This window comes from Rhodnius prolixus, unplaced genomic scaffold, assembly GCF_049639745.1.
Source record: "Rhodnius prolixus isolate KJV_2025 unplaced genomic scaffold, Rpr scaffold_14, whole genome shotgun sequence".
Classification (NCBI taxonomy): Eukaryota; Metazoa; Arthropoda; class Insecta; order Hemiptera; family Reduviidae; genus Rhodnius; species Rhodnius prolixus.
The window spans coordinates 9,027,833-9,054,314 of record NW_027411594.1 but is presented as its reverse complement, the minus strand read 5'-3'; the positions used below and the strand labels follow the sequence as shown (position 1 = coordinate 9,054,314).

The 26,482-nt window shown below is 29.7% G+C and overlaps 1 protein-coding gene across 1 annotated transcript in view; it reads left to right on the top strand.

The window, feature by feature from the left end:
• Positions 1–3,401: 3,401 nt before the first annotated feature.
• The window catches only part of Mdh1 (malate dehydrogenase 1), a 37,370-nt gene continuing 14,289 nt past the window's right edge, over positions 3,402–26,482 (top strand). Inside the window, exons 1-6 of the mRNA XM_074123515.1 lie at positions 3,402–3,562; positions 3,662–3,857; positions 4,284–4,420; positions 5,470–5,625; positions 5,716–5,898; positions 6,195–6,419. Coding sequence (XP_073979616.1) covers positions 3,407–3,562; positions 3,662–3,857; positions 4,284–4,420; positions 5,470–5,625; positions 5,716–5,898; positions 6,195–6,419 — 1,053 coding nt within the window. The 5' untranslated portion in view covers positions 3,402–3,406. The remainder of the gene's footprint in view (positions 3,563–3,661; positions 3,858–4,283; positions 4,421–5,469; positions 5,626–5,715; positions 5,899–6,194; positions 6,420–26,482) is intronic.

Sequence of the window (26,482 nt, the reverse complement as noted above, 5' to 3'; positions counted from 1 at the left end):
TCAAAGGGTGAACCATTATCTGACTAATACGTACAGAGATATTTGCACAATGGTTAGAGGATACTGGATACATCTGTTGGCCCTTAGATTTTTGCTTGCCAGGAGCTTATTACAGCTACCTGATGTCTAAAAAAAAGTACATTGCCGAAATAACTGCGAATGGTAGGACAATTTCTGGACCAACTTGGAAAAAAAAGTAGAACTCTTGCTTATAAAAGAGAGAAGGAAAATTGATCATCAATTTGAAATGTGCCTTGGTAAAGGAAAAAACTACAGATTTTACTGGATAAAAGATCTAAACTAATCATCCGTAGCAGCATCCACTATTTTTTATTCTATTCCCAAATCTAAAGAAAATTTGTGCCAAGAAAAGGTTTTGTGACGAATGAAGATGAGATAACAGTTGTAGGTCGTAGTTAGCACAGAATGGCTCTACAAAGAGTTGGTTCTCCTTCTTCAGGTAATATATCTAGGACTAATTTGGCTTAATCACCTGGGGATTAGAACTTCGATCTTTTTTTTTTTTTTTCTTTAAAATCTAATTCTATTTAATATTTAATTAAACACAGTATAGTCTCATTTTAAAAAACAGAAATTGAAGTTTAAGTGTCTTATTGGTAATGTTGGTTAATAATTGTGCCAGTAGATGCTGTTAGTGACTGGACCTGCACTAAATTGCATTAAAATGGTTAAATTTTACTAGAATTTATTGAATTCAATCAATAAATTGTCCATAAAACATTGCAAAATGAAAGGAATATTAAAATGTAAGTAGAATAAAAGATGTAAAGAATAAATCAATGAAATAATAGATTTATTGTTTACCAATAATAAATAAAGAGGTAGTACTTTCTTATCTACTTATCTATTACTAATGTTTATTATTTACATTTTTGACAGTTAATTTCAAGAATGGAAAAATTTAATTATGCTCTAGATTTTTATTTTTAATTATGACTATTATAACTGCTATTAGTTATTAAAATTCTAATTCCCAGTATTAACCCAGATTTGTTGTTTATATTTGTCATAAGTGGATATATTTACTTATTGTGGATTTGAAACGCAATCTTCACTTGGTCTATGACGTATTTACAAAAACCATAATACGGCGATAATCTTCATGATGTCGGAGCAACAACTTCTAGATGTATTTTAGTTCTATTCGCTTTTGACTGGAGTCACAAAATGAACATTGTCTTAAATTTTTGTTTGATAGAGTTACTCAAAAACATAAACTAATTCAGTAGTCTTGTGAAACCACATTTTTCAGTAAGGAATTCCCTTCAAAAAAACCTGAAATTTGATTGTGAAACAATCAGCAACTTTACCATAAAAACAACATATTGATTTACACCGACAATTCAACAACAAGGATGAATAGTGTTGGCGCTCTTTGTGCAATTTCCGGCAGGATCTTAATTTGGGAAATTTGAAACGTTCGCTATTCTTTCTCGAACTTGGAAGATAGAAATAAAGGCATTATAATGTTTCAAAATTGCTCTTGATTTACTCTCACGTTCAGAAATATCGGGCCCGGAACATACAGCAGGCCCCCCAGGTTTTATACATCTTATCTAAAAGGACGGTAATGGAAAAAAGCAACTGGAGTCTGCGAAAGTCTGAGGTAGAAAGCCGAAGGAGTGAAAAGTATGAGTTGAGAGTCGGAAGAACTCCAAAACTAAAAGCTAATCAAAGCGTAATCTAAGTCATTTAAGTTGTGAATCCGAGTGCTTTTTCGTTTAGATATACGTTTTATTAAAAACATGTTTCCAGGAACATTTTTTTAAAGGGCAAATCCGACAGAAGAACTTAGGATTGCTTAGGGTTTCTTCAAAAGTAGTAATTTATTAAGGTCAATGAACGAGCTTGCTTCAATACTTCTAGAAATGTGTTTATTTTTTAGTGATGTTCAATTTGAAATCGCCAAGATATGAGTACATTAAAATATTGATAACTGTACAGATGGAAAAGTGAGTTATATATATAGTTTCAAATATATATTAAAAGTTATCTATAAATTCAGGTATTAACTTTTAAATCAGGAGACCTTGCTGGACCTAATGGGTACAGACCGTAGAATGTTTTAGTAATTTCTCGAAAAACTGATTGAAAAATTAGTAAGATTCTACTTTTGGCAAACGAAGCATTTCATACTATCTAGCGGCAGTTAATAAAACTAAGCACGGTGATGCACATATATTTTTTAAAGAAAGTACATTTTTATTAATTGATTTTGTACTTTCATTTATTCTGATCTATTATTTGTAATTATATTGTTTCATAAATTATGCTCCAGTGGCGTAGACGAGGTGGTTAAGAAATGTGGATTTTTAAGGGGCGATTCCCAGTTCAAATTCCGCGTGTAGGTATGATTTATTTGCTAGAAACAAGTGTTAGTAAAGTTTGCCCCCCCCCCTGGTTATGACACTAATTGGTAGTTGAACGTTCAAGTCCCGCCAGTAAAAAAAATGGGATTACTGGACTTTTTTTTTTTACTTTGCTCCAGTAAAGTCTTAACTCCTCAAAATTTGTTACAAAAATTCCATTTAATTCGTACTAGGAGCAAGATGTTGAATATTTAATACTAAATGATTACTAACCGAATAAAAATATATCTAACACGAGACTCATAGTTCTATATGAAAAATATTCATTTATATGGAATTTAAAAAATGTTTGATTACCGTTTAAGTTACATAATATGTGGTGCAACCGGTTACTATAATGTAACTGCAGATTTGTACCCACTGGAAAGTAAAATCTCGTTTGTCGCCTAGAATTTTTTATAAAGATATTATTTCAAATAAACTCTACGGGCTTCTTAAATCAAGCTTTTTATAGGGATTAAAGAAAACATTATCTATGGCGAATTATCACGTGGCTTGCTCTTACTGCATTTCTTTCATATTTACATGCGGCATAAATTTAGTTTTCACTAATAAAATTAATTTATAAAAATCGCACAGTAATGTAAAAACGTTTTGAGGCCCCTTAACTTCGAAAATTAGTTTACAGAAAGTAGTGTACATTAGTGTGCGTACATAAGACTACTATTTTTAAGAAAAACTCTAAAAATTAGAAAAATGCTTCTTATTAATGTATGCTTTAAAACTGTGTAATTTACAGGTTTAATTATCTTTACATGTTAGTAAGAAAAGTAGTAGGTATTAGATTTATGTTTTTATTTTGTATGAAGAAGGAAGAATCCTTAAACATGTTTATTTTGTCCTGGCATTGCCCAGTTAATTTTATTAAGTAATAAAAGTGGCGTCTTGAATTTAAAATGACGAACAAATTAATCGTTTATTCTTATTAAACTGTATCATTACGTCATTGTTTTTTCATAAATGAAGGTTAAAATAAATCAGTGAAAATAATTTCAGTTGAGAAATTTTTAGATGTTATGTTGGTAAGAGTTAGTGATTGTGCTGTAAATTATAACAGACTTGGGAGGGGCATTTGGTTATATCGGAGATTTCTCGCTTGTCATCTATTTGTGATTATTGTAGTATCTGTCTTTGTCTTTAAAAGTAATCATCCAAAAATGGCCACCAAATTGGTATGATTTTTAACCTGTGGATGTAGTTATTTAATTTTAACTATAATTGAGTGAAAAAGTATGTCTTGCAAAGCAATAATTTAGCTGTAATAATTACAGAATGAACCAATCCGAGTTGTAATCACTGGTGCAGCCGGACAGATTGCCTATTCTTTGCTGTATCATCTTGGTAAAGGTGATGTTTTTGGTGAAAATCAGCCGATGTACCTACACTTGTTGGATATTCCGCCTATGATGGGTGTATTAGATGGTGTAGTAATGGAAATTGTTGATTGTGCACTGCCTTTGGTTTTAGGTGAGTACTAAATTTTTTTTGCTTGCATTCTTAGTTTAAAAATCATTTTAAGTTGGCCTTACGCGTAAACAATAGAGGGCATTTTTTGACTTGCATATTTTGTAAACCACATCACTTCAATACCTATTAAATAATGGAATTATTGACATTTAAAAACTCTTAAAGCAGGAGAGTGGGAATTGGTTTGCATTTCGTTTTCATGCGACTTTTTATTTCGCAACTCCAAGACAGATGAATGGGTGAGAGGCAGGCTCTAATCCGAGGAAAGTTTTCTCGGTAAGTCTAGGAAAACTGGCAATGCTAGTTAAAGGTTAATTTATTACAAGAGTAGTAATTTTCTCAGACAACCCTAGTGTCTTCTAGCAGTAAATTTTAAAATAACTAGAAATGTTGAGCCATTTATTTGATCATTTGGTTTGTTTTTAGGGGTCGTACCAACAACAGATCTTTCAGTTGCATTCACAAACGCGGACGCTGCATTTCTTTTAGGCTCTATGCCCAGGAAACAAGGTATGGAGAGAAGAGACCTTCTGTCTGCAAATTGCAAGATTTTTAGAGAACAGGTGAGTGGTGTTTTTAGTGCTATGCTCATGTTGTAAATTTTAAAAAACCGGGCATCAAGAAACGCATCGAGCGGTCTTGGGAGGACATTGTAACTTACCCCTAAAAAAAGCCAATGCCCTCTAAAACGAAATATGTATGTTTAGAATATATTATAACCAAATTCAAATAAAACCCTAAGATGATTTTCTAAACATTTAAGAAATGTAACTCGGAAAACCAACGCTTTCCAACACGCAATTTAGGCAATAAGGTGGTTCTCAGCAAATCAGTGCCGTTATTATCGAAAAATGTTCCAAATAAAAGTTAACTTGAACGAAATTTAGCATTCTAAATTTCAGCAAGAAGAAAGTGAATGGGCCAAATAAAGTAGCTTTATCGGAGAGTTTTTTTTTTCCACTCTTGAAATATTAAAAGATAACGGATTGGTATGTAATTATTCGATAACATGGTTAAAACTTAAAGTAGTTAGACATAAAAAGTTGAAAAAAACAACTTTTGAGGATCTCCGAGGAAAAATGAAAAAAGAATTCAAAATTGATTAATCTTACCAAACTTTTTAGGAAAATTATTTCATCAAATTATTTTTTTGTTCTGTTTCTCTTTTTAATTGAGTTCTAATGTTCTAAGAAATGAATTTATCAGTTTAAAATAGTTTCATAAATCAAAAAACATCCTAAAAAAATTTACTAGTCAGCGGCGTTAACAAGAACTTGAATGTCAGATAATTTTTAAGGATAGGCCATTTATGGAAGTACCAAGGCGAAATATTTTTTAATTTTATATCATTTTCCCTGTAAGCTATTATTTTTTGAGGGGTTTTCGGGGAACAATTGAAATCTTGAGTTTCCCTTGAAAAAGCCAGGTCAGTGTTCTAATTTAGTGGGGGGCCCCAACGACAACAATCTAGACTCGAACCCGAAACTAGGTGTCAAAATCCAGTGCACCAGCACGGAGCTACTAATTCCTATTTCGTTTTATTTTTTAATCTAATAGTATTATATATTTATTATCAAGTAGTAATTTTCCAATGTTTTTCTGTAATTTTTAGGGTGAGGCCATCAATAAGTATGCTAAAAAAGAAATTAAGGTACTAGTCGTCGGAAATCCAGCTAATACGAATGCATTTGTATGTGCCAAATATGCGCCCAGTATACCAAAGGAAAATTTTACAGCCATGACCCGTCTGGATCAGAACCGAGCACTGGTAGAGAAGTTTTATTTGTATTTATTATTTTAATTTTTTTAAATTAATAACTTCCATGCAACTAATTTCCATTCAAATTCAATACCACAGGCGTTATTAGCTTCTAAACTGGGAGTATCCGTCCGTCAGGTAAAGAATGCTATCATCTGGGGCAATCATTCTTCCACACAGTATCCAGATGCAAACAATGCTACTGTAACCATTAACGGAGTGGATAAGTCCGTTGCGGAAGTTTTGAAGGATGATGCTTGGCTGAGAGGTGAATTTGTTACGGTAAGAGAGATAGACTAGAATCATTATTCCCTTTAGTTATTGGGTTCTTCATGAACAACTTGGAGCGTCTCGGCCCCTTCCACCTTTTCCAGTGCAGAATATGTTCCCTATTAATCCCATTCTGCTACAGAGGTCCTGCAAATGGATTTAGAACAAATAAATGGTCTTAAAATCCCATTTCTTGGATGAGGCGCTCCTAGTCCATGCAAGATCTTTATCTGATCTAAGAACTTCCGTAAATTAATCAACAAATAATTAACTTTGTGTTCTTTATTAATAAAAAAACTTATTTACAGACTGTACAAAATCGTGGTGGTGCTGTAATAGCTGCTAGGAAAATGTCTTCAGCGATGTCAGCAGCTAAAGCGGCTGCCGATCATATGAAAGATGTCTGGCACGGCACCAAACCCGGTACGTTTGTCTCGATGGCCGTCATCTCAGATGGCTCTTACGGTGTGCCTAAAGATCTAGTGTTCTCATTCCCGGTGGCAATCACCAACAGAAAATGGACTATTGTTAAGGTTGGTTAGCAGTTTATTTAGATCTATATCAGTGTGGATTGTATGGTGATAGATTGAAATCGCATTTTCTTCTTGATTAAGACTTTTTGCTTCGATGAAGACAGATTTCTCAAACGGTGTGTGTGTATGTGTGTGTTACGGAATGACTGTGTTATCTGGAATATCCATCCGGAAGTTCATGTCCCTAGAAAATGTACACTGTAAGAAGTCGTGTACCTCGATCGTGGGCTCTGTTCTTCACGCATTACAGCCATCTCTAGGGAGACTATTACAAGGTCCATGTAGTTTTTCGTTTTTGTTTTTTCGCCATCATCACTATCTGGACACGAAGAACCAACAGTAGGATTGAGACCAATTCTACCTCCTATTAACTCAATCTGCAGATGATCTCTGAGTTGGAATCGAAGGTATTATTAAGATTCATTGGTGGGATCTATTTACTTCTGCTTTAGATCTGAAATTTTAAACAAAGAGAGATTTATTTTTGGTAATAAACTAGTAATAGATTTGTAATTTTTGCAAGGTCACATTTAACTTGGGGAGATTGCATGTTTCGTTTATCCCTTTATTTTGAACCATTTGTTGAGAGGATATTGATTTCAATGGGGTTATGGGGAAGTCACTACTTCCTTTACATTTCTGTTTATTACATTGACGGCATGCAGAAGGCGATAAGAGAAATTCTGGAGTCCTCACACCATTATTTTTTAGATTAAATCTATAAATATGTACTTTTAAGACTGGTCAGTAATACCTGTTCGTATTATGTAATATTGATAATTGAAAACAGCTGTTATCAGTACTCCAACTCGTATTTTTTCCTTAAATAATGTATAAATATAATGTTTAATGCAGTGATCAAAGACCGATAATATATTATCGTCAGCAATATATCTACCCATCCTGCTCTGTATTTAATTTATTGATGATAAGATAAAGTGGTTCACCTTTTGACCTTGGACGTCTTATAGTCTAAGAAATTATTTTAATATTTTTTGTTTTCAAAAAATTATATAATATGTGTTCTTTCGGTAATGTATTCTTCTTCTTCTTCTTTTTTCAACTTCCTCTATGAGAGGAGATAATACATCATTGTGCAGTACTGGTTTTTGGATTTCACCGAAAATTCATGTTTTGTGACCTCCTGATCGAAAAAGAAAAGTTTAGGTGTTTGTGCGTGTGTATCTGTCGCAAACCCACCCCTTAGAACAACCCTGCGAAAATATGTTCAATTATAGTACTTGTTTTCCTCTACAATTCCCAACAATCCCAACTTTCTAGCAGTATTTTTAAAGGAGATAAAATAATGTTTTAAAGTTTTGCATCTCCTTAAAATTTCGAACGGCTGTATCTCCTGTTCTATTGAGGTAAATCGCGCGGAAATGTGTACAATTATAGTACTCATTTAGCTCTACAATCGAGTAAAATCGCAACTTCCTAGCAGTATTTTCAAAAGAGATATAAGGTGTTGAAGTTTTGGGGGTTTGGCATTTGCTTCTAATTTCAAACTGCTGCATCTCCCTGTTCCATGAAAGTTAATCATGCGGGAATGTGAAAAATTATATTACTCATTTAGCACTACAATCGTGCACAATCCCAAGTTTCTAACAGTATTCTTTGAGGAGCATAAACATATGGTGTCTGGCATTTGCTTCAAATTTCAAAGTACATTATCTCCAGTTCTATTAAGGAGATGGGTAATCTTGCGAAAATGTGTACAATAAATGTACATTTTTCGTAAACAACTCGATAGATTCTGTTTATATTATACGTGTATATGGAGACCATTTTAGTATATAATTGTATAGAATTGCGTAAAAATCTATTGAGTCGAAAACGAGATATTTAGTGTTAAAGTTTGCTTTCTTTTTGCAGAGTGAAAACTTTAAACACAAATATCTCGTAAACTACTCGATAGATTCGGTTTATATTATACGTGTATATGGAGACCAATTAAGTATATAATTGTATAGAATTGCGTAAAAATCTATGGAGCAAAAAACGAGATATTTAGTGATAAAGTTTGCTTTCTTTTTACAGAGTGAAAACTTTAAATACAAATATCTCGTAAACTACTCGATAGATTCTGTTTATATTATACGTGTATATGGAGACCATTTTAGTATATAATGTATAGAATTGCGTAAAAATCTATTGAGTCGAAAACGAGATATTTAGTGTTAAAGTTTGCTTTCTTTTTACAAAGTGAAAACTTTAAACACAAATATCTCGTAAACTACTCGATAGATTCGGTTTATATTATACGTGTATATGGAGACCAATTAAGTATATAATTGTATAGAAATGCGTAAAAATCTATCGAGCAGAAAACGAGATATTTAGTGTTACAGTTTGCTTTCTTTTTACAGAGTGAAAACTTTAAATACAAATATCTTGTAAACTACTCGATAGATTCGGTTTATATTATACGGGTATATGGAGACCAATTAAGTATATAATTGTATAGAATTGCGTAAAAATCTATGGAGCAGAAAACGAGATATTTAGTGTTAAAGTTTGCTTTCTTTTTACAGAGTGAAAACTTTAAACACAAATATCTCGTAAACTACTCGATAGATTCGGTTTATATTATACGTGTATATGGAGACCAATTAAGTATATAATTGTATAGAATTGCGTAAAAATCTATGGAGCAAAAAACGAGATATTTAGTGATAAAGTTTGCTTTCTTTTTACAGAGTGAAAACTTTAAATACAAATATCTCGTAAACTACTCGATAGATTCGGTTTATATTATACGTGTATATGGAGACCACTTGAGTATATAATTGTATAGAATTGCGTAAAAATCTATGGAGCAGAAAACGAGATATTTAGTGTTAAAGTTTGCTTTCTTTTTACAGAGTGAAAACTTTAAACACAAATATCTCGTAAACTACTCGATAGATTCGGTTTATATTATAAGAGTATATGGAGACCACTTTAGTATATAATTGTATTGAATTGCGTAAAAATCTATCGAGCAGAAAACGAGATATTTAGTGTTACAGTTTGCTTTCTTTTTACAGAGTGAAAACTTTAAATACAAATATCTTGTAAACTACTCGATAGATTCGGTTTATATTATACGGGTATATGGAGACCAATTAAGTATATAATTGTATAGCATTGCGTAAAAATCTATGGAGCAGAAAACGAGATATTTAGTGTTAAAGTTTGCTTTCTTTTTACAGAGTGAAAACTTTAAACACAAATATCTCGTAAACTACTCGATAGATTCGGTTTATATTATAAGAGTATATGGAGACCACTTGAGTATATAATTGTATAGAATTGCGTAAAAATCTATGGAGCAGAAAACGAGATATTTAGTGTTAAAGTTTGCATTCTTTTTACAGAGTGAAAACTTTAAACACAAATATCTCGTAAGCTACTCGATAGATTCGGTTTATATTATAAGAGTATATGGAGACCACTTTAGTATATAATTGTATAGAATTGCGTAAAAATCTATGGAGCAGAAAACAAGATATTTAGTGTTAAAGTTTGCTTTCTTTTTACAGAGTAAAAACTTTAAATACAAATATCTCGTAAACTACTCGATAGATTCGGTTTATATTATACGTGTATATGGAGACCAATTAAGTATATAATTGTATAGAATTGCGTAAAAATCTATGGAGCAGAAAACGAGATATTTAGTGTTAAAGTTTGCTTTCTTTTTACAGAGTGAAAACTTTAAACACAAATATCTCGTAAACTACTCGATAGATTCGGTTTATATTATACGTGTATATGGAGACCAATTAAGTATATAATTGTATAGAATTGCGTAAAAATCTATGGAGCAGAAAACGAGATATTTAGTGATAAAGTTTGCTTTCTTTTTACAGAGTGAAAACTTTAAATACAAATATCTCGTAAACTACTCGATAGATTCGGTTTATATTATACGTGTATATGGAGACCACTTGAGTATATAATTGTATAGAATTGCGTAAAAATCTATGGAGCAGAAAACGAGATATTTAGTGTTAAAGTTTGCTTTCTTTTTACAGAGTGAAAACTTTAAACACAAATATCTCGTAAACTACTCGATAGATTCGGTTTATATTATAAGAGTATATGGAGACCAATTAAGTATATAATTGTATAGAATTGCGTAAAAATCTATCGAGCAGAATACGAGATATTTAGTGTTACAGTTTGCTTTCTTTTTACAGAGTGAAAACATTAAATACAAATATCTTGTAAACTACTCGATAGATTCGGTTTATATTATACGTGTATATGGAGACCACTTGAGTATATAATTGTATAGAATTGCGTAAAAATCTATGGAGCAGAAAACGAGATATTTAGTGTTAAAGTTTGCTTTCTTTTTACAGAGTGAAAACTTTAAACACAAATATCTCGTAAACTACTCGATAGATTCGGTTTATATTATAAGAGTATATGGAGACCACTTTAGTATATAATTGTATTGAATTGCGTAAAAATCTATCTAGCAGAAAACGAGATATTTAGTGTTACAGTTTGCTTTCTTTTTACAGAGTGAAAACATTAAATACAAATATCTTGTAAACTACTCGATAGATTCGGTTTATATTATACGGGTATATGGAGACCAATTAAGTATATAATTGTATAGCATTGCGTAAAAATCTATGGATCAGAAAACGAGATATTTAGTGTTAAAGTTTGCTTTCTTTTTACAGAGTGAAAACTTTAAACACAAATATCTCGTAAACTACTCGATAGATTCGGTTTATATTATAAGAGTATATGGAGACCACTTTAGTATATAATTGTATAGAATTGCGTAAAAATCTATGGAGCAGAAAACAAGATATTTAGTGTTAAAGTTTGCTTTCTTTTTACAGAGTAAAAACTTTAAATACAAATATCTCGTAAACTACTCGATAGATTCAGTTTATATTATACGTGTATATGGAGACCAATTAAGTATATAATTGTATAGAATTGCGTAAAAATCTATCGAGCAGAAAACGAGATATTTAGTGTTACAGTTTGCTTTCTTTTTACAGAGTGAAAACTTTAAATACAAATATCTTGTAAACTACTCGATAGATTCGGTTTATATTATACGGGTATATGGAGACCAATTAAGTATATAATTGTATAGCATTGCGTAAAAATCTATGGAGCAGAAAACGAGATATTTAGTGTTAAAGTTTGCTTTCTTTTTACAGAGTGAAAACTTTAAACACAAATATCTCGTAAACTACTCGATAGATTCGGTTTATATTATAAGAGTATATGGAGACCACTTGAGTATATAATTGTATAGAATTGCGTAAAAATCTATGAGCAGAAAATGAGATATTTAGTGTTTAAGTTTGCTCTCTTTTTACAGAGTGAAAACATAAAATACAAATATCTCGCAAACTACTCGATAGATTCGGCTTATATTATACGTGTATATGAAGACCACTTTAGTATATAATTGTGTAGAATTACGTAAAAATCTATGGAGCAGAAAACGAGATATTTAGTGGTAAAATTTGCTTACTTTTTACAGAGTGAAAACTTTAAATACAAATATCTCGTAAATTACTCGATAGAATCGGTTTATACTATACGTGTATATGCAGACTAATTAAGTATATAATTGTATAGAATTGCGTAAAAATCTATGGATCAGAAAACGAGATATTTAGTGTTAAAGTTTGCTTTCTTTTTACAGAGTGAAAACTTTAAACACAAATATCTCGTTAACTACTCGATAGATTCGGTTTATATTATAAGAGTATATGGAGACCTCTTGAGTATATAATTGTATAGAATTGCGTAAAAATCTATGGAGCAGAAAACGAGATATTTAGTGTTAAAGTTTGCTTTCTTTTTACAGAGTGAAAACTTTAAACACAAATATCTCGTAAACTACTCGATAGATTCGGTTTATATTAAACGTGTATATGAAGACCACTTGAGTATATAATTGTATAGAATTGCGTAAAAATCTATCGAGCAGAAAACGAGATATTTAGTGTTACAGTTTGCTTTCTTTTTACAGAGTGAAAACTTTAAATACAAATATCTTGTAAACTACTCGATAGATTCGGTTTATATTATACGGGTATATGGAGACCAATTAAGTATATAATTGTATAGCATTGCGTAAAAATCTATGGAGCAGAAAACGAGATATTTAGTGTTAAAGTTTGCTTTCTTTTTACAGAGTGAAAACTTTAAACACAAATATCTCGTAAACTACTCGATAGATTCGGTTTATATTATAAGAGTATATGGAGACCACTTGAGTATATAATTGTATAGAATTGCGTAAAAATCTATGAGCAGAAAATGAGATATTTAGTGTTTAAGTTTGCTCTCTTTTTACAGAGTGAAAACATAAAATACAAATATCTCGCAAACTACTCGATAGATTCGGTTTATATTATACGTGTATATGAAGACCACTTTAGTATATAATTGTGTAGAATTACGTAAAAATCTATGGAGCAGAAAACGAGATATTTAGTGGTAAAATTTGCTTACTTTTTACAGAGTGAAAACTTTAAATACAAATATCTCGTAAATTACTCGATAGAATCGGTTTATACTATACGTGTATATGCAGACTAATTAAGTATATAATTGTATAGAATTGCGTAAAAATCTATGGATCAGAAAACGAGATATTTAGTGTTAAAGTTTGCTTTCTTTTTACAGAGTGAAAACTTTAAACACAAATATCTCGTAAACTACTCGATAGATTCGGTTTATATTATAAGAGTATATGGAGACCTCTTGAGTATATAATTGTATAGAATTGCGTAAAAATCTATGGAGCAGAAAACGAGATATTTAGTGTTAAAGTTTGCTTTCTTTTTACAGAGTGAAAACTTTAAACACAAATATCTCGTAAACTACTCGATAGATTCGGTTTATATTAAACGTGTATATGAAGACCACTTGAGTATATAATTGTATAGAATTGCGTAAAAATCTATGGAGCAGAAAACGAGATATTTAGTGTTAAAGTTTGCTTTCTTTTTACAGAGTGAAAACTTTAAACACAAATATCTCGTAAACTACTCGATAGATTCGGTTTATATTATAAGAGTGTATGGAGACCACTTTAGTATATAATTGTATAGAATTGCGTAAAAATCTATGGAGCAGAAAACAAGATATTTAGTGTTAAAGTTTGCTTTCTTTTTACAGAGTAAAAACTTTAAATATAAATATCTCGTAAACTACTCGATAGATTCGGTTTATATTATACGTGTATATGGAGACCAATTAAGTATATAATTGTATAGAATTGCGTAAAAATCTATGGAGCAGAAAACGAGATATTTAGTGTTAAAGTTTGCTTTCTTTTTACAGAGTGTAAACTTTAAACACAAATATCTCGTAAACTACTCGATAGATTCGGTTTATATTATAAGAGTATATGGAGACCACTTGAGTATATAATTGTATAGAATTGCGTAAAAATCTATGAAGCAGAAAACGAGATATTTAGTGTTAAAGTTTGCATTCTTTTTACAGAGTGAAAACTTTAAACACAAATATCTCGTAAACTACTCGATAGATTCGGTTTATATTATAAGAGTATATGGGGACCACTTTAGTATATAATTGTATAGAATTGCGTAAAAATCTATGGAGCAGAAAACATGATATTTAGTGTTAAAGTTTGCTTTCTTTTTACAGAGTAAAAACTTTAAATACAAATATCTCGTAAACTACTCGATAGATTCGGTTTATATTATACGTGTATATGGAGGCCGATTAAGTATATAACTGTATAGAATTGCGTTAAAATCTATGGAGCAGAAAACGAGATATTTAGTGTTAAAGTTTGCTTTCTTTTTACAGACTGAAAACTTTAAACACAAATATCTCGTAAACTACTCGATAGATTCGGTTTATATTATACGTGTATATGGAGACCAATTAAGTATATAATTGTATAGAATTGCGTAAAAATCTATGGAGCAGAAAACGAGATATTTAGTGTTAAAGTTTGCTTTCTTTTTACAGAGTGAAAAATTTAAACACAAATATCTCGTAAACTACTCGATAGATTCTGTTTATATTAAACGTTTATATGTAGACCATTTTATTATATAATTGTATAGAATTGCGTAAAAATCTATCGAACAGAAAACGAGATATTTAGTGTTGAAGTTTGCTCTCTTTTTACAGAGTGAAAACATTAAATACAAATATCTCGTAGACTACTCGATAGATTCTGTTTATAATATACGTTTTTATGGAGACCATTTTAATACATGATTGTATAGAATTGCGTAATAATCTATCGAGCAGAAAATGAGATATTTAGTGTTTAAGTTTGCTCTCTTTTTACAGAGTGAAAACATAAAATACAAATATCTCGTAAACTACTCAGTAGATTCGGTTTCTATTATACGTGTATATGGAAACCACTTTAGTATATAATTGCATAGAATTGCGTAAAAATCTATCGAGCAGAAAACGAGATATTTAGTGTTAAAGTTTGTTCTCTTTTTACAGAGGGAAAACTTTAAATACAAATATCTCGCAAACTACTCGATAGATTCGGTTTATATTATACGTGTATATGAAGACCACTTTAGTATATAATTGTATAGAATTGCGTAAAAATCTATGGAGCAGAAAACGAGATATTTAGTGGTAAAGTTTGCTTTCTTTTTACAGAGTGAAAACTTTAAATACAAATATCTCGTAAACTACTCGATAGATTCTGATTATATTAAACGTTTATATGGAGACCATTTTAGTATATAATTGCATAGAATTGCGTATAAATCTATCGAGCAGAAAACGAGATATATAGTGTTAAAGTTTGTTCTCTTTTTACAGAGTGAAAACTTTAAACACAAATATCTCGTAAACTACTCGATAGATTCGGTTTATATTATACGTGTATATGGAGACCAATTAAGTATATAATTGTATAGAATTGCGTAAAAATCTATGGAGCAGAAAACGAGATATTTAGTGTTAAAGTTTGCTTTCTTTTTACAGAGTGAAAACTTTAAACACAAATATCTCGTAAACTACTCGATAGATTCGGTTTATATTATACGTGTATATGGAGACCAATTAAGTATATAATTGTATAGAATTGCGTAAAAATCTATGGAGCAGAAAACGAGATATTTAGTGATAAAGTTTGCTTTCTTTTTACAGAGTGAAAACTTTAAATACAAATATCTCGTAAACTACTCGATAGATTCGGTTTATATTATACGTGTATATGGAGACCACTTGAGTATATAATTGTATAGAATTGCGTAAAAATCTATGGAGCAGAAAACGAGATATTTAGTGTTAAAGTTTGCTTTCTTTTTACAGAGTGAAAACTTTAAACACAAATATCTCGTAAACTACTCGATAGATTCGGTTTATATTATAAGAGTATATGGAGACCAATTAAGTATATAATTGTATAGAATTGCGTAAAAATCTATCGAGCAGAATACGAGATATTTAGTGTTACAGTTTGCTTTCTTTTTACAGAGTGAAAACATTAAATACAAATATCTTGTAAACTACTCGATAGATTCGGTTTATATTATACGTGTATATGGAGACCACTTGAGTATATAATTGTATAGAATTGCGTAAAAATCTATGGAGCAGAAAACGAGATATTTAGTGTTAAAGTTTGCTTTCTTTTTACAGAGTGAAAACTTTAAACACAAATATCTCGTAAACTACTCGATAGATTCGGTTTATATTATAAGAGTATATGGAGACCACTTTAGTATATAATTGTATTGAATTGCGTAAAAATCTATCTAGCAGAAAACGAGATATTTAGTGTTACAGTTTGCTTTCTTTTTACAGAGTGAAAACATTAAATACAAATATCTTGTAAACTACTCGATAGATTCGGTTTATATTATACGGGTATATGGAGACCAATTAAGTATATAATTGTATAGCATTGCGTAAAAATCTATGGATCAGAAAACGAGATATTTAGTGTTAAAGTTTGCTTTCTTTTTACAGAGTGAAAACTTTAAACACAAATATCTCGTAAACTACTCGATAGATTCGGTTTATATTATAAGAGTATATGGAGACCACTTTAGTATATAATTGTATAGAATTGCGTAAAAATCTATGGAGCAGAAAACAAGATATTTAGTGTTAAAGTTTGCTTTCTTTTTACAGAGTAAAAACTTTAAATACAAATATCTCGTAAACTACTCGATAGATTCAGTTTATATTATACGTGTATATGGAGACCAATTAAGTATATAATTGTATAGAATTGCGTAAAAATCTATCGAGCAGAAAACGAGATATTTAGTGTTACAGTTTGCTTTCTTTTTACAGAGTGAAAACTTTAAATACAAATATCTTGTAAACTACTCGATAGATTCGGTTTATATTATACGGGTATATGGAGACCAATTAAGTATATAATTGTATAGCATTGCGTAAAAATCTATGGAGCAGAAAACGAGATATTTAGTGTTAAAGTTTGCTTTCTTTTTACAGAGTGAAAACTTTAAACACAAATATCTCGTAAACTACTCGATAGATTCGGTTTATATTATAAGAGTATATGGAGACCACTTGAGTATATAATTGTATAGAATTGCGTAAAAATCTATGAGCAGAAAATGAGATATTTAGTGTTTAAGTTTGCTCTCTTTTTACAGAGTGAAAACATAAAATACAAATATCTCGCAAACTACTCGATAGATTCGGCTTATATTATACGTGTATATGAAGACCACTTTAGTATATAATTGTGTAGAATTACGTAAAAATCTATGGAGCAGAAAACGAGATATTTAGTGGTAAAATTTGCTTACTTTTTACAGAGTGAAAACTTTAAATACAAATATCTCGTAAATTACTCGATAGAATCGGTTTATACTATACGTGTATATGCAGACTAATTAAGTATATAATTGTATAGAATTGCGTAAAAATCTATGGATCAGAAAACGAGATATTTAGTGTTAAAGTTTGCTTTCTTTTTACAGAGTGAAAACTTTAAACACAAATATCTCGTTAACTACTCGATAGATTCGGTTTATATTATAAGAGTATATGGAGACCTCTTGAGTATATAATTGTATAGAATTGCGTAAAAATCTATGGAGCAGAAAACGAGATATTTAGTGTTAAAGTTTGCTTTCTTTTTACAGAGTGAAAACTTTAAACACAAATATCTCGTAAACTACTCGATAGATTCGGTTTATATTAAACGTGTATATGAAGACCACTTGAGTATATAATTGTATAGAATTGCGTAAAAATCTATCGAGCAGAAAACGAGATATTTAGTGTTACAGTTTGCTTTCTTTTTACAGAGTGAAAACTTTAAATACAAATATCTTGTAAACTACTCGATAGATTCGGTTTATATTATACGGGTATATGGAGACCAATTAAGTATATAATTGTATAGCATTGCGTAAAAATCTATGGAGCAGAAAACGAGATATTTAGTGTTAAAGTTTGCTTTCTTTTTACAGAGTGAAAACTTTAAACACAAATATCTCGTAAACTACTCGATAGATTCGGTTTATATTATAAGAGTATATGGAGACCACTTGAGTATATAATTGTATAGAATTGCGTAAAAATCTATGAGCAGAAAATGAGATATTTAGTGTTTAAGTTTGCTCTCTTTTTACAGAGTGAAAACATAAAATACAAATATCTCGCAAACTACTCGATAGATTCGGTTTATATTATACGTGTATATGAAGACCACTTTAGTATATAATTGTGTAGAATTACGTAAAAATCTATGGAGCAGAAAACGAGATATTTAGTGGTAAAATTTGCTTACTTTTTACAGAGTGAAAACTTTAAATACAAATATCTCGTAAATTACTCGATAGAATCGGTTTATACTATACGTGTATATGCAGACTAATTAAGTATATAATTGTATAGAATTGCGTAAAAATCTATGGATCAGAAAACGAGATATTTAGTGTTAAAGTTTGCTTTCTTTTTACAGAGTGAAAACTTTAAACACAAATATCTCGTAAACTACTCGATAGATTCGGTTTATATTATAAGAGTATATGGAGACCTCTTGAGTATATAATTGTATAGAATTGCGTAAAAATCTATGGAGCAGAAAACGAGATATTTAGTGTTAAAGTTTGCTTTCTTTTTACAGAGTGAAAACTTTAAACACAAATATCTCGTAAACTACTCGATAGATTCGGTTTATATTAAACGTGTATATGAAGACCACTTGAGTATATAATTGTATAGAATTGCGTAAAAATCTATGGAGCAGAAAACGAGATATTTAGTGTTAAAGTTTGCTTTCTTTTTACAGAGTGAAAACTTTAAACACAAATATCTCGTAAACTACTCGATAGATTCGGTTTATATTATAAGAGTGTATGGAGACCACTTTAGTATATAATTGTATAGAATTGCGTAAAAATCTATGGAGCAGAAAACAAGATATTTAGTGTTAAAGTTTGCTTTCTTTTTACAGAGTAAAAACTTTAAATATAAATATCTCGTAAACTACTCGATAGATTCGGTTTATATTATACGTGTATATGGAGACCAATTAAGTATATAATTGTATAGAATTGCGTAAAAATCTATGGAGCAGAAAACGAGATATTTAGTGTTAAAGTTTGCTTTCTTTTTACAGAGTGTAAACTTTAAACACAAATATCTCGTAAACTACTCGATAGATTCGGTTTATATTATAAGAGTATATGGAGACCACTTGAGTATATAATTGTATAGAATTGCGTAAAAATCTATGAAGCAGAAAACGAGATATTTAGTGTTAAAGTTTGCATTCTTTTTACAGAGTGAAAACTTTAAACACAAATATCTCGTAAACTACTCGATAGATTCGGTTTATATTATAAGAGTATATGGGGACCACTTTAGTATATAATTGTATAGAATTGCGTAAAAATCTATGGAGCAGAAAACATGATATTTAGTGTTAAAGTTTGCTTTCTTTTTACAGAGTAAAAACTTTAAATACAAATATCTCGTAAACTACTCGATAGATTCGGTTTATATTATACGTGTATATGGAGGCCGATTAAGTATATAACTGTATAGAATTGCGTTAAAATCTATGGAGCAGAAAACGAGATATTTAGTGTTAAAGTTTGCTTTCTTTTTACAGACTGAAAACTTTAAACACAAATATCTCGTAAACTACTCGATAGATTCGGTTTATATTATACGTGTATATGGAGACCAATTAAGTATATAATTGTATAGAATTGCGTAAAAATCTATGGAGCAGAAAACGAGATATTTAGTGTTAAAGTTTGCTTTCTTTTTACAGAGTGAAAAATTTAAACACAAATATCTCGTAAACTACTCGATAGATTCTGTTTATATTAAACGTTTATATGTAGACCATTTTATTATATAATTGTATAGAATTGCGTAAAAATCTATCGAACAGAAAACGAGATATTTAGTGTTGAAGTTTGCTCTCTTTTTACAGAGTGAAAACATTAAATACAAATATCTCGTAGACTACTCGATAGATTCTGTTTATAATATACGTTTTTATGGAGACCATTTTAATACATGATTGTATAGAATTGCGTAATAATCTATCGAGCAGAAAATGAGATATTTAGTGTTTAAGTTTGCTCTCTTTTTACAGAGTGAAAACATAAAATACAAATATCTCGTAAACTACTCAGTAGATTCGGTTTCTATTATACGTGTATATGGAAACCACTTTAGTATATAATTGCATAGAATTGCGTAAAAATCTATCGAGCAGAAAACGAGATATTTAGTGTTAAAGTTTGTTCTCTTTTTACAGAGGGAAAACTTTAAATACAAATATCTCGCAAACTACTCGATAGATTCGGTTTATATTATACGTGTATATGAAGACCACTTTAGTATATAATTGTATAGAATTGCGTAAAAATCTATGGAGCAGAAAACGAGATATTTAGTGGTAAAGTTTGCTTTCTTTTTACAGAGTGAAAACTTTAAATACAAATATCTCGTAAACTACTCGATAGATTCTGATTATATTAAACGTTTATATGGAGACCATTTTAGTATATAATTGCATAGAATTGCGTAAAAATCTATCGAGCAGAAAACGAGATATATAGTGTTAAAGTTTGTTCTCTTTTTACAGAGGGAAAACTTTAAATACAAATATCTCGCAAACTACTCGATAGATTCGGTTTATATTATACGTGTATATGAAGACCACTTTAGTATATAATTGTGTAGAATTACGTAAAAATCTATGGAGCAGAAAACGAGATATTTAGTGGTAAAGTTTGCTTACTTTTTACAGAGTGAAAACTTTAAATACAAATATCTCGTAAATTACTCGATAGAATCGGTTTATCTTATACGTGTATATGCAGACTAATTAAGTATATAATTGTATAGAATTGCGTAAAAATCTATGGAGCAGAAAACGAGATATTTAGTGTTAAAGTTTGCTTTCTTTTTACAGAGTGAAAACTTTAAATACAAATATCTCGTAAACTACTCGATAGATTCGGTTTATATTATACGTGTATATGGAGACCAATTAAGTATATAATTGTATAGGATTGCGGAGAAATCTATGGATCAGAAAACGAGATATTTAGTGTTAAAGTTTGCTTTCTTTTTACAGAGTGAAAACTTTAAACACAAATATCTCGTAAACTACTCGATAGATTCGGTTTATATTATAAGAGTATATGGAGACCACTTGAGTATATAATTGTATAGAATTGCGTAAAAATCTATGGAGCAGAAAACGAGATATTTAGTGTTAAAGTTTGCTTTCTTTTTACAGAGTGAAAACTTTAAACACAAATATCGCGTAAACTACTCGATAGATTCGGTTTATATTATAAGAGTATATGGAGACCACTTTAGTATATAATTGTATAGAATTGCGTAAAAATCTATGGAGCAGAAAACAAGATATTTAGTGTTAAAGTTTGCTTTCTTTTTACAGAGTAAAAACTTTAAATATAAATATCTCGTAAACTACTCGATAGATTCGGTTTATATTATACGTGTATATGGAGACCAATTAAGTATATAATTGTATAGAATTGCGTAAAAATCTATGGAGCAGAAAACGAGATATTTAGTGTTAAAGTTTGCTTTCTTTTTACAGAGTGAAAACTTTAAACACAAATATCACGTAAACTACTCAATAGATTCGGTTTATATTATACGTGTATATGGAGACCAATTAAGTATATAATTGTATAGTATTGCGTAAAAATCTATGGAGCAGAAAACGAGATATTTAGTGTTAAAGTTTGCTTTCTTTTTACAGACTGAAAACTTTAAACACAAATATCTCGTAAACTACTCGATAGATTCGGTTTATATTATACCTGTATATGTAGACCATTTTATTATTTAATTGTATAGAATTGCGTAAAAATCTATCGAACAGAAAACGAGATATTTAGTGTTAAAGTTGGATTTCTTTTTACAAAGTGAAAACTTTAAATACAAATATCTCGTAAGCTACTCGATAGACTCTTTTTATATCATACGTGTATATAGAGATAATCTTTGTATATAATTGTATAGAATTGTGTAAAAATCTATCGAGCAGAAAACGAGATATTTAGTGGTAAAGTTTGCTTTCTTTTTACAGAGTGAAAACTTTAAACACAAATATCTCGTAAACTACTCAATAGATTCGGTTTATATTATACGTGTATATGGAGACCAATTAAGTATATAATTGTATAGGATTGCGGAGAAATCTATGGATAAGAAAACGAGATATTTAGTGTTAAAGTTTGCTTTCTTTTTACAGAGTGAAAACTTTAAACACAAATATCTCGTAAACTACTCGATAGATTCTGTTTATATTAAACGTTTATATGGAGACCAATTAAGTATATAATTGTATAGAATTGCGTAAAAATCTATGGAGCAGAAAACGAGATATTTAGTGTTAAAGTTTGCTCTCTTTTTACAGAGTGAAAACATAAAATACTAATATCTCGTAAACTACTCGATAGATTCTGCTTATATCATACGTGTATATAGAGACCATTTTAGTATATAATTGTATAGAATTGCGTAAAAATCTATGGAGTAGAAAACGAGATATTTAGTGATAAATTTTGCTTTCTATTTACAGAGTGAAAACTTTAAACACAAATATCTCGTAAACTACTTGATAGATTCGGTTTATATTATACGTGTATATGGAGACCTATTAAGTATATAATTGTATAGAATTGCGTAAAAATCTATGGAGCAGAAAACGAGATATTTAGTGTTAAAGTTTGCTTTCTTTTTACAGAGTGAAAACTTTAAACTCAAATATCTCGTAAACTACTCGATAGATTCGGTTTATATTATAAGAGTATATGGAGACCACTTGAGTATATAATTGTATAAAATTGCGTAAAAATCTATGGAGCAGAAAACGAGATATTTAGTGTTAAAGTTTGCTTTCTTTTTACAGAGTGAAAACTTTAAATACAAATATCTCGTAAACTACTAGATAGATTCGGTTTATATTATACGTGTATATGGAGACCAATTAAGTATATAATTGTATAGAATTGTGTAAAAATCTATGGAGCAGAAAACGAGATATTTAGTATTAAAGTTTGCTTTCTTTTTACAGAGTGAAAACTTTAAACACAAATATCTCGTAAACTACTCGATAGATTCGGTTTATATTATACGTGTAGATGGAGACCAATTAAGTATATAATTGTATAGAATTGCGTAAAAACCTATGGAGCAGAAAACGAGATATTTAGTGTTAAAGTTGGCTTTCTTTTTACAAAGTGAAAACTTTAAATACAAATATGTCGTAAACTATTCGATAGATTCTTTTTATATCATACGTGTATATAGAGATAATTTTTGTATATAATTGTATAGAATTGTGTAAAAATCTATCGTGCAGAAAACGAGATATTTAGTGGTAAAGTTTGCTTTCTTTTTACAGAGTGAAAACTTTAAACACAAATATCTCGTAAACTACTCGATAGATTCGGTTTTTATTATACGTGTATATGGAGACCAATTAAGTATATAATTGTATAGGATTGCGGAGAAATCTATGGATCAGAAAACGAGATATTTAGTGTTAAAGTTTGCTTTCTTTTTACAGAGTGAAAACTTTAAACACAAATATCTCGTAAACTACTCGATAGATTCTGTTTATATTAAACGTTTATATCGAGACCAATTAAGTATATAATTGTATAGAATTGCGTAAAAATCTATGGAGCAGAAAACGAGATATTTAGTGTTAAAGTTTGCTTTCTTTTTACAGAGTGAAAACTTTAAACACAAATATCTCGTAAACTACTCGATAGATTCGGTTTATATTATAAGAGTATATGGAGACCACTTGAGTATATAATTGTATAAAATTGCGTAAAAATCTATGGAGCAGAAAACGAGATATTTAGTGTTAAAGTTTGCTTTCTTTTTACAGAGTGAAAACTTTAAATACAAATATCTCGTAAACTACTAGATAGATTCGGTTTATATTATACGTGTATATGGAGACCAATTAAGTATATAATTGTATAGGATTGCGGAGAAATCTATGGATCAGAAAACGAGATATTTAGTGTTAAAGTTTGCTTTCTTTTTACAGAGTGAAAACTTTAAACACAAATATCTCGTAAACTACTCGATAGATTCTGTTTATATTAAACGTTTATATGGAGACCAATTAAGTATATAATTGTATAGAATTGCGTAAAAATCTATGGAGCAGAAAACGAGATATTTAGTGTTAAAGTTTGCTCTCTTTTTACAGAGTGAAAACATAAAATACAAATATCTCGTAAACTACTCAATAGATTCGGTTTCTATTATACGTGTATATGGAAACCACTTTAGTATATAATTGTATAGAATTACGTAAGAATCTATGGAGCATAAAACGAGATATTTAGTGTTAAAGTTTGCTTTCTTTTTACAGAGTGAAAACTTTAAATACAAATATCTCGTAAACTACTCGATAGATTCTGCTTATATCATACGTGTATATAGAGACCATTTTAGTATATAATTGTATAGAATTGCGTAAAAATCTATCGAGAAGAAAACGAGATATTTAGTGGTAAAGTTTGCTTTCTTTTTACAGAGTGAAAACTTTAAATACAAATATCTCGTAAACTACTCGATAGATTCTGATTATATTAAACGTTTATATGGAGACCATTTTAGTATATAATTGCATAGAATTGCGTAAAAATCTATCGAGCAGAAAACGAGATATTTAGTGTTAAAGTTTGTTCTCTTTTTACAGAGGGAAAACTTTAAATACAAATATCTCGCAAACTACTCGATAGATTCGGTTTATATTATACGTGTATATGAACACCACTTTAGTATATAATTGTATAGAATTGCGTAAAAATCTATGGAGTAGAAAACGAGATATTTAGTGATAAATTTTGCTTTCTATTTACAGAGTGAAAACTTTAAACACAAATATATCGTAAACTACTCGATAGATTCTTTTTATATCATACGTGTAGATAGAGATAATTTTTGTATATAATTGTATAGAATTGTGTAAAAATCTATCGTGCAGAAAACGAGATATTTAGTGGTAAAGTTTGCTTTCTTTTTACAGAGTGAAAACTTTAAACACAAATATCTCGTAAACTACTCGATAGATTCGGTTTATATTATACGTGTATATGGAGACCAATTAAGTATATAATTGTATAGGATTGCGGAGAAATCTATGGATCAGAAAACGAGATATTTAGTGTTAAAGTTTGCTTTCTTTTTACAGAGTGAAAACTTTAAACACAAATATCTCGTAAACTACTCGATAGATTCTGTTTATATTAAACGTTTATATCGAGACCAATTAAGTATATAATTGTATAGAATTGCGTAAAAATCTATGGAGCAGAAAACGAGATATTTAGTGTTAAAGTTTGCTTTCTTTTTACAGAGGGAAAACTTTAAATACAAATATCTCGTAAACTACTCGATAGATTCGGTTTATATTATACGTGTATATTGAGACCAATTATGTATATAATTGTATAGAAGTGCGTAAAGATCTTTGGAGCAGAAAACGAGATTTTTAGTGGTAAAGTTTGCTTTCTTTTTACAGAGTGAAAACTTTAAATACAAATATCTCGTAAACTACTCGATAGATTCGGTTTATATTAACGTGTACATGGAGACCAATTAAGTATATAATTGTATAGAATTGCGTAAAAATCAATGGAGCAGAAAACGAGATATTTAGTGGTAAAGATTGCTTTCTTTTTACAGAGTGAAAACTTTAAACACAAATATCTCGTAAACTACTCGATAGATTCGGTTTATATTATAAGAGTATATGGAGACCACTTTAGTATATAATTGTATAGAATTGCGTAAAAATCTATCAAGCAGAAAACGAGATATTTAGTGGTAAAGTTTGCTTTCTTTTTACAGAGTGAAAACTTTAAATACAAATATCTCGTAAACTACTCGATAGATTCGATTTTTATTATACGTGTATATGGAGACCACTTTAGTATATAATTGTATAGAATTGCGTAAAAATCTATCGAGGAGAAAACGAGATTTATAGTGTTAAAGTTGGCTTTCCTTTTACAAAGTGAAAACTTTAAATACTAATATCTCGTAAACTACTCGATAGATTCTTTTTATATCATACGTGTATATAGAGATAATTTTTGTATATAATTGTATAGAATTGTGTAAAAATCTATCGTGCAGAAAACGAGATATTTAGTGGTAAAGTTTGCTTTCTTTTTACAGAGTGAAAACTTTAAACACAAATATCTCGTAAACTACTCGATAGATTCGGTTTATATTATACGTGTATATGGAGACCAATTAAGTATATAATTGTATAGGATTGCGGAGAAATCTATGGATCAGAAAACGAGATATTTAGTGTTAAAATTTGCTTTCTTTTTACAGAGTGAAAACTTTAAACACAAATATCTCGTAAACTACTCGATAGATTCTGTTTATATTAAACGTTTATATGGAGACCAATTAAGTATATAATTGTATAGAATTGCGTAAAAATCTATGGAGCAGAAAACGAGATATTTAGTGTTAAATTTTGCTTTCTTTTAACAGAGTGATAACTTTAAACACAAATATCTCGTAAACTACTCGATAGA